The sequence below is a fragment of the Lynx canadensis genome, chromosome E1 (assembly GCF_007474595.2).
Source record: "Lynx canadensis isolate LIC74 chromosome E1, mLynCan4.pri.v2, whole genome shotgun sequence".
NCBI classification, from domain to species: domain Eukaryota; kingdom Metazoa; phylum Chordata; class Mammalia; order Carnivora; family Felidae; genus Lynx; species Lynx canadensis.
This window is the reverse complement of record NC_044316.2, coordinates 18,908,862-18,921,399: the sequence shown is the minus strand read 5'-3', so window position 1 is coordinate 18,921,399 and position 12,538 is coordinate 18,908,862. Positions and strand designations below refer to the sequence as shown.

General features: G+C 36.7%; 1 protein-coding gene across 4 annotated transcripts in view; it reads right to left on the bottom strand.

Moving 5' to 3' along the window:
* Positions 1–12,538, bottom strand: part of NF1 (neurofibromin 1) — a 251,040-nt gene that overhangs the window by 94,882 nt on the left and 143,620 nt on the right. For all 4 annotated transcript variants that reach the window (XM_030295711.1, XM_030295713.1, XM_030295712.1 and 1 more), the window contains 5 exons: positions 11,588–11,746; positions 10,881–10,978; positions 9,518–9,664; positions 7,188–7,334; positions 3,292–3,402 (listed from right to left, as the gene is read on the bottom strand). In XM_030295711.1, coding sequence (XP_030151571.1) covers positions 3,292–3,402; positions 7,188–7,334; positions 9,518–9,664; positions 10,881–10,978; positions 11,588–11,746 — 662 coding nt within the window. The remainder of the gene's footprint in view (positions 1–3,291; positions 3,403–7,187; positions 7,335–9,517; positions 9,665–10,880; positions 10,979–11,587; positions 11,747–12,538) is intronic.

Below are 12,538 nucleotides of genomic sequence, written 5' to 3'. Positions count from 1 at the left end.
TCCTGGGAATGACATTGACCCAAAGGAAGTGGAGTCGAGACAGAGAAGACAATGTTCTCCAGATGACCCTGTTCAAAGCTCTGCACGAGGTCATGCAAGAAGCCAGGCCATCCCTTGATCTCCTCAGGTGCATGTGCCAATTAATACCCTTTTTAGTTTGCACAAGTTTGAATTTCATTTCCGTCGCTTGTAACAAGTAGAAAAAACAACACATTGTATATTATTCCAGAATATACAGGCAGCATCATATATTCAACAATTCCCCTTTGGAACATAGTTACAGTGTTTTCTTTCTTTTCCTTTTTTTTTTTTTTTTGCTACTATAAACAAGGCTGCAACAATTGTTCTTGTATTTATGGTACTTTACTACAGGGTGGGAGCATAAATCTATGGGAGGGACTAGCAGGGAAAGATTAGGAACTCAATTAGGTAATAATTATGGAGCACCTTGCATGCCTGACAACAGAACCTGTGGATTCCTTTATGTGACGAATCAATGGTGCTATTTAACACCCCGAGAACACCGAGATGAGATGTGTACTGCCAACTGCCTCCAGAAGCAATGTGGAGATGACCCAGAAGAAGTTCCCCGCGAATTAGGAAGTTGGAGGATAATGCTGCATTAGCACAGGTAAGAGCTAATAAGCAAGTGTCAGTAGTGGCAGTGGGGCAAAAAAATGGTTTCAAAAGGCATTTTCAAGGCACCTAAAAGAAATACACCATTAAGATCCAATTTAAAAAAAAAAAAATAGAACACATACCAAAGGACAGCCCCTGCTAAAAAAAATAGCAGTAGGTGGTTATTTTGATCACATGACTAGAGCTAGGAGCAAGCACTTAGCATGAAAGGTTTTGCCAAACAGATACTATTCAGCTGAACCATTCTCTTTTTGGAATTTGAAGCATGCAGTACTGAGGTAATGAAAGAATTAGTGGCTGGGGCTAAAACTGAAGGGATACAGAAAGAGAAAAATCATGAAGCAGAGTTGATTAGGAAGCCAAGAGGGAGTCAGAGTGTAAACTGGTTCCAGAACTGATTGCCACCTAGTTCTGTCTACATCTGGGCAGGCTCTGCTGCAATTCCTGTTTTTCCTGAGAAAATAAGAAGGGCTTCTTTGCAATAACAAAGGTCACACTAAAACAACTTAATTGATTTGTCAGGATCTCACTGTTAAAATCAAGACTAGGTGACTGATAATGAGGAGGATAAAAGAAAGAGGTAAGAATTTAAAAAGATCAGGGTTTCTAGCATGGGAACGAAGAATGATGTTATTGAAAAAGAGAATACAGTGTGAAAAAGTGGAATTGAATATACGGAATTAAGTTTTGCATACTTCAAGTCTGAAATGTCCCTGGACTATTTGTAAGGTGAATGGAATCCACAGGTCAAAAGACGTTAATTAATACATTGTAGTCCAAGCCATAGAAACACAAGAATATCAAGAGAAGTCCAACCCAAGTGCTCTTTGACAAAGCTGGCTATGTAGAGATAAGGCCTTTACACTCTTCTGGACTTGTACAGTGGAGGAAACAGGCCTCTCTCTGCTCTGAGCTACTATGTGCTCAACTGTCTTTGAGCTAAGACTTTGAAGGCCAAGAGGAGCTCTAGGAGGTCTAAATAAAAAGCTGAAAGTACCCAAAATCTGAAACTGGAAGAGTGCTATCAAAAAACAAAAAGAAAAAAGAAAAGAAAAGAAAACCTCAAACATACTCTGTACAGAACTTTTAAGTCACAAAATATTTTATGGGACAGGTCGACAGTTTTTATAAGTTCTACCCCTCACCTTTTTTTAACATATGAAGAAACAGATTCAGAAGAAAGTAACTTGTCTAAGATTATGTGGCTAGTTAAGCAACAAAGTTGAGAATCCTTAACACTCTCAAATCACCATGTTACATAGGTTTCCCGGAAATCCCACTGATTTAATCCAACAGAGGGTGTCTGCACTGAGGTTTCCCAGAAATCTTTGCTACTTGTAAACTAACGAGAAGTTAAAGGGGGAGGAGGACACGCACCTGTTTGCCTCTCTCACCAGTGTTTCACTTTTAATTACTTCAGCAAAATAGGGAGGGTCAAAATATACCGACTGCATTAAAAGTTGTGGTTGAAACACAAATATGCTTCATCTCAATTGCAAAAGAAAGTCAAAATTACCTTAGGTGATTTAGAAACAGGAACTGATAGAAAAGTTGGAGAGAAGACTTTCAAGGGAAACGAAGAGACCTTACTCAGAGTTGTTCAAGAGGAGAGCACAGGGTAAATGCAAGTTTCTATACTCTCTTGATTCCATAAGACCCAGTTCTTGGGGCTTCCTGGTCTTAATGCTATCTGAATTATTTGACTAAATTAGTTTCCCACCTTCCGCATCCCTTTGCTCAGTCCCCTCCCGCCATTTCTCAACCTCCATTTCCTATATACCGACAAGCTCTCGCAATCCATGGCCATTCAGTCTCCTGACAGAACTCTTCAACGTATGCTAAATTCAGGAAACTCAGGAAGATTAATTTCTACAGCTACTGAATAGTAAAACTAAGATTACACATAGTCCTTGAAATTCCAAAACCAATGGTCTCTCTGTTAGACCACACCGTCTCTGCGGTTCAAATACCACGAGTTTATGATATGAACAGGAAGAAGTAAAACTCGCCAACTTGTATCACAGGTAAGTTCTCAAAAGGTAGAATGAGGCAAGAAAGAGAAGACAGTAGCAGGGAAAGCAACGCAAAGCTTCATACCTACTGTGAAGAAGGAGCTCACAGCATTTTCAGAAAGGTTTTCTAGGCACTAGCCTGGACTGAAGACAGCATGAAAAAAAATGCAATCAATTTTCCAAGCTGGCACCTGTGCCATCTTTATCGAAATTTCCACACCTTCTCTAAATTATTTGTTAAATCACCCTGATGTTGTCATACACAGCATATTACTGAAAGTTCTTAGAAACAGATTCTTAAAGTTTTATTTCTGTCATGTTGTAGATATTATTTAATCAGAATACACCTAAAAAGAAAAGATTCTTTGCTATTTTTTTTTTTATTCTTGGTAATTAATCCATTGTAAGAAGTATAAAAAAAACTGATGTAAGAAAGGGAAGCCAATAGGAAATAGGTCTCCTGAAAAGCAATTTCTAATATACCACGTATCATTTTGGGACAGGCTGGTTATTTACCCTGCTATATTCTTCCAGGTAAACTTGTCTTCAATTCCAGTGAAGTCAAATGGGAAAAATCAAACTTGCTGTCTCTCTCCATTTTAAACACTCTGATAAGAGAAACTGAAACAGTATGTCTTACCTCCGTGCAACATAATAAAATATAGGATTCCCAGCTTTGGAAGTCCCAGCTTGGTAGAAAATACTTAATGTTTTCAAAGCCTTGAACTCTTCTTTTTCATGTACTTGATGCCTGAAAGGAAAAACAAACAAACAAACAAACAAAAAACAGGGTAACTCATAAGCTTTATATTGTCCATTGAGTATTTATAAAAACCCATGATTAGACCAGTGATGAAATATACTAAATGATAAAACATTTAAAAGCAACACACTTCCTGAAGGGCAATTTGACAAGTACCCAAAATTTCAAGATGTTACTCTTTGAAACATAACAAGTCGTCCTTAGCACTACCCTGGGCAGTAATATGAACCATAGGATTGTTTTTAAATTAAAAAAATCCTTTAATAGTTTATTTATTTTTGAGAGAGAGAGGCAGAGAGAGACAGCAAGTGGGGGAGGGGCAGAGAGAGAGGGAGACACAGAATCTGAAGAGGGCTCCAGGCCCTGAGCTGTCAGCACAGAGCCCGACATGGGGCTCGAACTCATGAGCCGTGAGATCATGACCTGAGCCGAAGTCAGACACCCAACTGACTGAGCCACCCAGATGTCCCTACCATAGGATTGTTTTTTTTTGTTGTTGTTGTTTTTTTTTTTAATTTTTTTTTTTTAACGTTTATTTATTTTTGGGACAGAGAGAGACAGAGCATGAATGGGGGAGGGGCAGAGAGAGAGGGAGACACAGAGTCGGAAACAGGCTCCAGGCTCTGAGCCATCAGCCCAGAGCCTGACGCGCGGCTCGAACTCACAGACCGCGAGATCGTGACCTGGCTGAAGTTGGACGCTTAACCGACTGCGCCACCCAGGCGCCCCTAGGATTGTTTTTAATCATGGTATTTTCTTTTTCTAGAAGCTGTTGAGTTTTTATTTATTTGTCTTTCAAGAGTTCAGTTTATCAACCTTTTCTTTTTGGGTTTATAATTCTGAATGATTAAAAAGGCCTTCCTTTGCATATGTTTTCTTCTTCATGGGAGTTTATCCTCATGAATGATGGGAGCACCTTTTTCCAGTCACTCACTCAGTTGTAGCAACACCATTTATTAAAAGTCCATTCTATGGCTAAAATAAAAAACACAGGAAACAATAGGTGTTGGCGAGGATGCTGGAGAAAAAGGAACCCTCATGTACTGTTGGTGGGAATGAAGGTTGGCGCAGCCTCTGTGGAAAACAGTGTGAAAGTTCCTCAAAAAATTAAAGATAGAATTACCATAGGATCCAATAACTCCACTGGGTATTCACCCAAAGAATATGAAAACATTAATCTGAAAAGATACATGTACTCTACATTTATTGCAGCATTATTTATAATAGCCAAGATATGGAAGCAACCCACGTGCCCATTGCTAGGTGAATTTTTTGTCGTATGTTAGATCCCCATATGTATTTTAAAATATTTCAGAAAAAGCCTGATTTGGTTTTTATGTATTCTGTTAAACATTCAATGTGTAATTATTTGAAGCTTCAGGTCATTCACCAACCCTGGGACGTTGTCATCTGTTGTCTCTTCAAATATTACCTCTTCTCCGTTCTCTCTAAGCTCCATTTCTGAAACATCTATTACTCATTTTGGACCTTCTCCTTCTGTCATCTGCATCTCTTAACTTTCTTCATATTTTCCACTTCTTTATCAATCTGTACTGACCATATGTTGGCAATGTGCTCAGAAATTATCTTCCAGCTATGTGTTTTAAAAATAAAATATTTTAAAAATATATTTCCTTTGGAGGTACCTGGGTGGCTCAGTCGGTTAAGTGTCTGACTCTTGGTATCAGCTCAGGTCACGATCTCAGGGTCATGAGGTTAAAAAAAAATTTTTTTTAATGTGTATTTGTTGAGTGGGGGCAGGGAGGGAAAGGGGCAGAGAGAGAGGGAGACACAGAACCTGAAGCAGGCTCCAGACTCCAAACTGTCAGCAACAGAGCCGGACTTGGGGCTTGAACTCACAGACGGCAAGATCATGACCTGAGTCGAAGTCAGACACTTGACTGAGCTACCCAAGCACCCCTCAGGGTTATGAGATTGAGCCTTCAGGCGGGCTCCGTGCTAAGCATGGAGCCTGCTTGGGATTCTCGCTTTTGCTCTCTCTCTGCCCCTCCCCCACTCACGCTGGTGCTCTCTCTCAAAATAAACATTAAAAAAGCAAATACCTAGTATATAATACTAGGTGTTACAGTAGTATAGTGTAGTAGTATAGTATAATACTAGGAAATATAGTATAAAATACTTTGACCTAGTACTTCTGTACGTCATGTATCTCTTACGTCCTGGAAGGGGTGGGGGAGAGAGGTTCTATCATCTCAGTTCATTATGTTGCCAGTACCAGCTCAGCATTTGTTTAGTATTAATGGAAACAACCTAGATATTGTTTGATAAGGGCAACAGGTACACACATATACAAATGATTATGAGGCTGTGTGCCAAATGTTAACTGAATTATCTCTAAAAGGTGAATATCTCTAAGAAGAGTAACAGAATTTTTTACTTTCTTTAGATTTCTGACTTTTGAATAACTTAACAATTTTTATTTTTATAGTTGAGAAAATGAAGCTTTCTTCATTTTTTTTTTTTTTTTTTTTTTTTACCAAAAAAACGGGTCTCAAAGAGCATCAGCGGGAGCTGAGAGAACAAAAATAACACTTAACATTTATTGAACACTATATATACCAGACACTGTTAGATCGGTTAGTCTCCAAAAGCATGGAAGATTGTCTTTTATAAGGGAAGCTAGGGTCTCAGAGAAGGAGCAATAAATAGGTTTTCTTAGAAAAGTGGAAAAATGGCTAGGATGTTCTCAGTAAGTGGTGAATAAAAAAGCTATATGTTTTTGTACTGTGTAATTTTCAATTACGTAATATGAAAACTTTGTGTGGAAAGTATTTCTTTAATCACTTAGGAGTAAACATTTGTTACAATGAAAAGAATATAGTAGAGCTAAAGATAAAAAATAAGCTGGAAAGGAGACTGTTTTGTATTCACACATTCTTTTAATGGTATCAAAGAACTGGAGTCATGTGTACAAAACTATGGCCTATATGTGATATGATCAATAGCCAGCACTTACATTGCAAAGCACAGTATATGCCAATCTCTAATGTGAGTTAATTTCTGCATTTTAATTTCTGCTTTTTTACTTCTGTCTCTGGCACATATTATGAACAAAACACCCACAGTCACCGAAGCACTTACTAAGTGACTAAGTAAAGTACTATGAAAGGTACTTTAAAGACTAAAGGATTCGGCACACCATCTTCGCTGGAACGTCATAAAAGTGAATGTCTAACAAGGAGGCTCTTTTACCTCACAAACTAAATCCCTCTAAATGAGATTCAAAACAAATGTCCACAGAAATTTTACAGCAATACTGAAATTTACTGAATTTCGGGAGTCGCAATCTAAAAGAGGTTAACAGCATCAAATTTGGGGAGGGTTCTGAAAAACGCTACAGTGTGGCAGAAAGAAAGAGCTCAGAACTTAAAACCAAAGGACCTATGACTGAGGTGCGGGATCTTGGGCAAATCAGTTACTCACACTGAGCTGCAGAATCTCCCTTAACTAAAATATGATTATCTACCCTCCTTTATAAGTATTAAATGCAAAAACACCTCAAAGCAATATGACACAGTACCATTCAAAAAGGTATTATTTTTAGAGGAAAATCAACTATAAAACAGAGCACATGTCAACAACAGATAAGGTAAGAAACAAGTGGGATCCCAAAATATGGCAACGTGATCATCAAGCACATCTTTCCTAATAATCTTCCATCAGAAATACAAGTATATCCAACAAGTGGTCTCCTGGTAAACCTTGCATCTCAACCAAAAGAGAGCAATTATTATTTCACGGTGGTACTTTACCTAGTCATAAATTCCTCAAACTTTGAACTGGTAAGGTTAAGGCTGGACCAATGTGTATCGGCCACAGGTTTGTGCTCTGGAGGACCCAAGTACGCAAGAAGTGTTGCCATCTTATCAAAAGGTCGTCTTCCAACAGCTTTGTGATCCCTAGAAACAGCAAACTACTTAGAAAAAAGCAGCGGTTCACATGTAGCTGTACACATTGCTTTAGCTTATCACTGGTTGCTTTACTTCTTACTGTCAGCTGGTGGTTCCCGATGATTTGTAAAAACAGCAACAAAAAGACCTCGAAGGTTGTAAATATACACGGAGACATCTTAGAAATATGACCACTCCCCAAACTACAAAATTTACATAAAAATTCATTTTTTCTAGTATTCTTAATCCATTGCCATTAAACAAGCAATAAGTAAAAATAACATTGTAATCCACTTTTTCACAGGATGAAAAGAATCCTTCTTGAGAAACACCTCTTTATGAATTGGACATATTTGTCATTGGTATCAGATCTCTGCTTAACCACGGTAAATACGGATTTTCAGTAACTATTAAGCATTTAAAACTGCACGAGAATAACAAGATACCACTTCACAAACATCAAATCGGCAAAAATTATGACGTTTACTAATGTCAACTTTGGTGAGGATGTGTATAAAGAGGTACTCTCACTCAGTGCTGATCAAAGTGTAAATGAGCATGAACACTTTGAAAAGTAATGGAGCGGTATCTAGAAAAGGTAGGGCTGTGTGTACCCCAGAACCCAGCAATCACACATTCAGGTAATACACAAGAAGACAAATATGAAGCATATTTATTACATTACTATTTAGAACAGTGAAAATCAAGAAACAGGCCTAAATATCCATCAATTAGGAAATGTGAAAATAAATTTTGATATAGTCATTCAATAAAATACTAACATAAGTTAATGGTAAATCTCAAACAGAATATTGTGTGAAGAGACTTACTCGCTATATAATTTATGCAAAATTTTTAATGTTTATTTATGAGAGAGTGAGAGCGGGGGAGGAGCAGAGAGCGAGGGAGACGCAGAATCCAAAGCAGGCTCCAGGCTCTGAGCTCTCAAGCACAGAGCACGATGCAGGGCTTGAACCCATGAACAGTGCAATCATGACCTGAGCCAAAGTTGGACGCTTAACCGACTGAGCCACCCAGGCGTCCCAATTTCTGCAAATTTTTAAAACACACAAAGCTATGTTATATATGCCTATAATTTCCTTATTTTGTCAGTTTCATAGAGAGAAGTAATAGCTTTTCCCCCAAGAAACAAAACGTTACAAAGATCTGAAGTAAAATAGCAAACTAATGTTAAAGCTAGTTGGTAGACATGGGTCTCTGTTATATTACAGCCTATACTCTTCTATATGTTTGGAATTTTTTTTTGAAATATCCGAATTTTTAAAAACTCTGTAGCATCAAGCTACACGAATATGTATGTGAATTATGTAAGAGAAATGAATGTTTGCATTTAAAAGTTCACAGTTTATTTGCGTGTCACACAGACAAAGCATCTTCATCCTTTTATGTCCCAGCACACTTTGGTCATGCCAGTGTCACTTTAACCCAGTAACCCTTCATGAAGGATTAAAATGCTCTCTTTTTTAAACTACCATCTCTTTATTAGTTAGCCTTAGCTTCATGGTCTTCTAGCATTCCCGTGAATGAGCAAACCATTTTTATTAGCATTTAAGATTTTTCTGGACTCATTTTACATTTGTAAGAGGAATGCGTGGGAATTTGGGCTGTTTATACACATACACAACTTGAAAGGGCAGCAAGTGATTCAGGCTACAATAGGCTTTAAAAACAGCTAATGAACCAATATCCAAGTTAATACTTTTCAATTATTGGGTATTTTCTACATAAAGCTTTATTTTCAAATACTTAGAGTATCACAAATAGAATCAGAACACTGGCAATGTTTTAATTATTAAATTCCCTAGAATTAGCTGCTCTTTAGATTCAGATACCAATACTCATTTGAACTTCTAGTAAATGTAAACTCCCCTATATCTTGTTGCACACGTTTGATGTTTTGCAAACCAGAAAAATCCAAAGGGCTAATTTGTGATTTTTTTTTAGCTTAACACTTAAAAAAAAAAAAAAGTCTGTAGCACCAGGTAGACTTGTTCATCATTTCATACAAGTCAACTCTTGCCTATTTAAGAGTTTAGGGCTCTACATTTCTCTTTCCAAACCTTAATTCCTATTCTAAGCAGATGCAGAGTAAAAAAGCATTATTCGTGCCCAATAATTTTTATAAATTTAAACTAAGAGTTTTCAAAATCTTCATGACTGCGAAATCTTACCTGTTACTGGAAAGATACTGGCCAATTTTCTCTTGGTTGTTCCAGAGTAGACGATGTAATGCAAGCACATTGCCATCACTGATGAAGGAGAGACTATGATTTACTGCATCACTGGTAGGACAATCAGATGCTATATCAAGGAAAAACCTTAAAAAATACAAAGCCATTAGAATTTTTAAAAACTAGATGCACTCATATCTATGTTTGAATCAAACTGATCTGAAGTAACTTTGTAAAATAACTGACATTACAAGTATGGAGGACTATAAGTATTATTCACATGTGACTGTCATTAAACACAGGAAGAGACAAGGAGAAAGTTGGTTTTCCATTTCCCATACCGGGCTTCAGCTTCGTGGTAGGTTCTGAAGTCAGACAACAACAAAATTTAGATAGATGAGACTTTGGATCGAAGCCAGTACAGTACTTTATAGATAAGGAAATGGAGACCAAGACAAGACAAAAGACTTCCCCAAAGTTACACAGCTGGTTAGGTCAGAGCCAGGATGAGAACCTTTGTTCTCTTAACTTTCTATGGGTAGTCAATCTGCTGCAATACAAATCCTATGCTGACATTCACTTTTCTCTTTAATAGAGCTTGCAGTCCAACAATATACCTTTTAAGTGCCAACTAGACAGAAACTGGTAAGAACGACAATGAAAAACTGCAAGAGAGAGTTGTCCAAGCCCAGCTTAGACTATGAGATCAATTAGTTTCACACTACATGAAAAGTAGAATTCTGGACTTTAGCTTACATTTACAAAGCATTTTCTCATACACTACCTCATTTGTTTCTCTAAAATCAACTCAGAACACAAACAGTTTTGCCCCTATTTACAGATAAGCCCACAACTCAGAGAGATAAAGAGAAAGAACTAGTTAGTTATGGCACCTCACAGAACTCAAGTTTTCTAAAATCATAAAACTTCAACGGTTGTCATTATTCCTTTGAGTAACTTTTTAGTTCAGGTACACTTCCAAATCGAAGTATCAAAAATATTCTAGCATCAAAATATTGTCATTATACACTATTAAGCATAATATGTGCCATTTTGGCTTTAGTTTTTACAAGAAGGAGTCTTTTCCTTTTTCCTCTCCCCCATATTATAGCAACTTCAAATCTTTTATTTTAGTAGATGTGCCAAAAATCCCTGCTAGTTTTCAAGTATGGAAGTCACTATCAAATTATAAAGAATATGGATTTATTTCGCTACTGTCTCTTATAGTAAAAGAAAATAAGATTAACTCTGCTCTTGACCTAGAGCGGGAAGAGGAAAAAAACCTACACAGGAGCTCCACGTAGACCAAGTACACAGACTTAAGTGAAACTGACAACATTTAAACCAGATAGAGCAATCCTACCTCCGCGCTGCATCAAAGTTGCTTTTCACAAAATCATTAAAAGGTCGCATATGCTCTTCTTTTGTGAAGAGAACATGATTGGCAATGCTCTGAAGTATCTAAATAATAAAACACGGTTATAAATCAGATCATTCATTCCATGAAGTGTATAATGTTCGCATATTCTTTACAAAAAACTAATTTTCTCATCAATACAATTTCTATTGCTGAGTAAATTATTCCTCATGCTATAAATATTAGGTGTTGTTTCTATTCTTTCCCAAATTACTACATATATATATATATACGTATGTATGTATATATATGTGTGTATATATATATATATATATACGTGTGTGTATATATATACACACATATACACATATTTACATATATAAAAATACATATTAAAATTTTTAATGTCTTTTTTTAATAAAAACTGATACAGTCTCTATTTCAGTCTCCACTTTAGAATTTCCAGAATGAATATATAGAAAACTATCTTTAGGAGACATTTGTTAAGATATTTTCCCACGATAATAATGTCCATCAGATATCAGTCTAATGAATTCCTTTGTAATTTAACAACTAAAAATAAAACAAAAGCATATAAGTGAAAACCACAGGCTATTTCAAAAATAAATTCAAGTGTGAGTACAGAAAATACAAAAAACTGAAAATTTAGTTGGAAGGGAAATTTAAAATAGATTAGCAAAATAATTCTTCACCTTTGACATTAACTTCAAGCCCCTTTCAATTCTAGGTGGCGGCTTTTTATCTAAAATCCCTGCTTCATACGGTGAGACAATGGCAGGATTGATAAATCTGAGGAACATGGCACTTCCCACTGCACCGATGCTGTTCTGAGGGAAACGCTGGCTAACCACCTAAAAATAAGGAGTTGAGAACTGAGTATATGGTTTGAATTTAAAAAGGAAACGGGAAGAAAGAGCTCGAGGGTCAGACTTTGGCACAAAAACTCTGCACAGATCAAGCCTTGTGAACAACACATTTCTATTTTTTTCCTACTCCCCAAACATCAGTAAATAAAGCTTATCCTCAATTCTTGCCCTCCACCCCTTTTGAAGCACAACAAAGGTATCTAAAAGAAAGAAAGAAAGAAAGAAAGAAAGAAAGAAAGAAAGAAAGAAAGAGAGAGAAAGAAAGAGAGAGAAAGAAAGAGAGAAAGAAAAAGAAACTCTTCATGAATGAGTGGTGGAGAGAGACCTGAAAAAAGATCTTGCATTTATCATTGTTGTTTATACTGCAAGTTTGGTAAGTAACAAAAGCACACCAAATTTTCACACAAAGATTACCATATTTTACCAAGATTAACAGACATGAGAGTGCGGTCAACTCTTACAAGGCAAAGCTAAGTTTTCAACAGCATACCCCAAAACATCTAATATCTAACAGTAAATACTTACATTTTGTTGTATACCTGGTACAACCACGTGTCTTGAACAAAATGCTTGCCATACACAAACAAAGGTTAGGTTTTTTTTAGATTCCTATCAAGAGAAAACACTTACAAGTAACGTTGCCAGTTCCTTTTCTTCCTCAGAATGCTTTTTAAGAGAACGACCTATTATTTAAATCATGAAGGAAAAGGAATTCTTGGGGATCTAAACAGATCACACCAGCAGAAGAGAGAACCCCTATGTGTACCTCAATGTGCA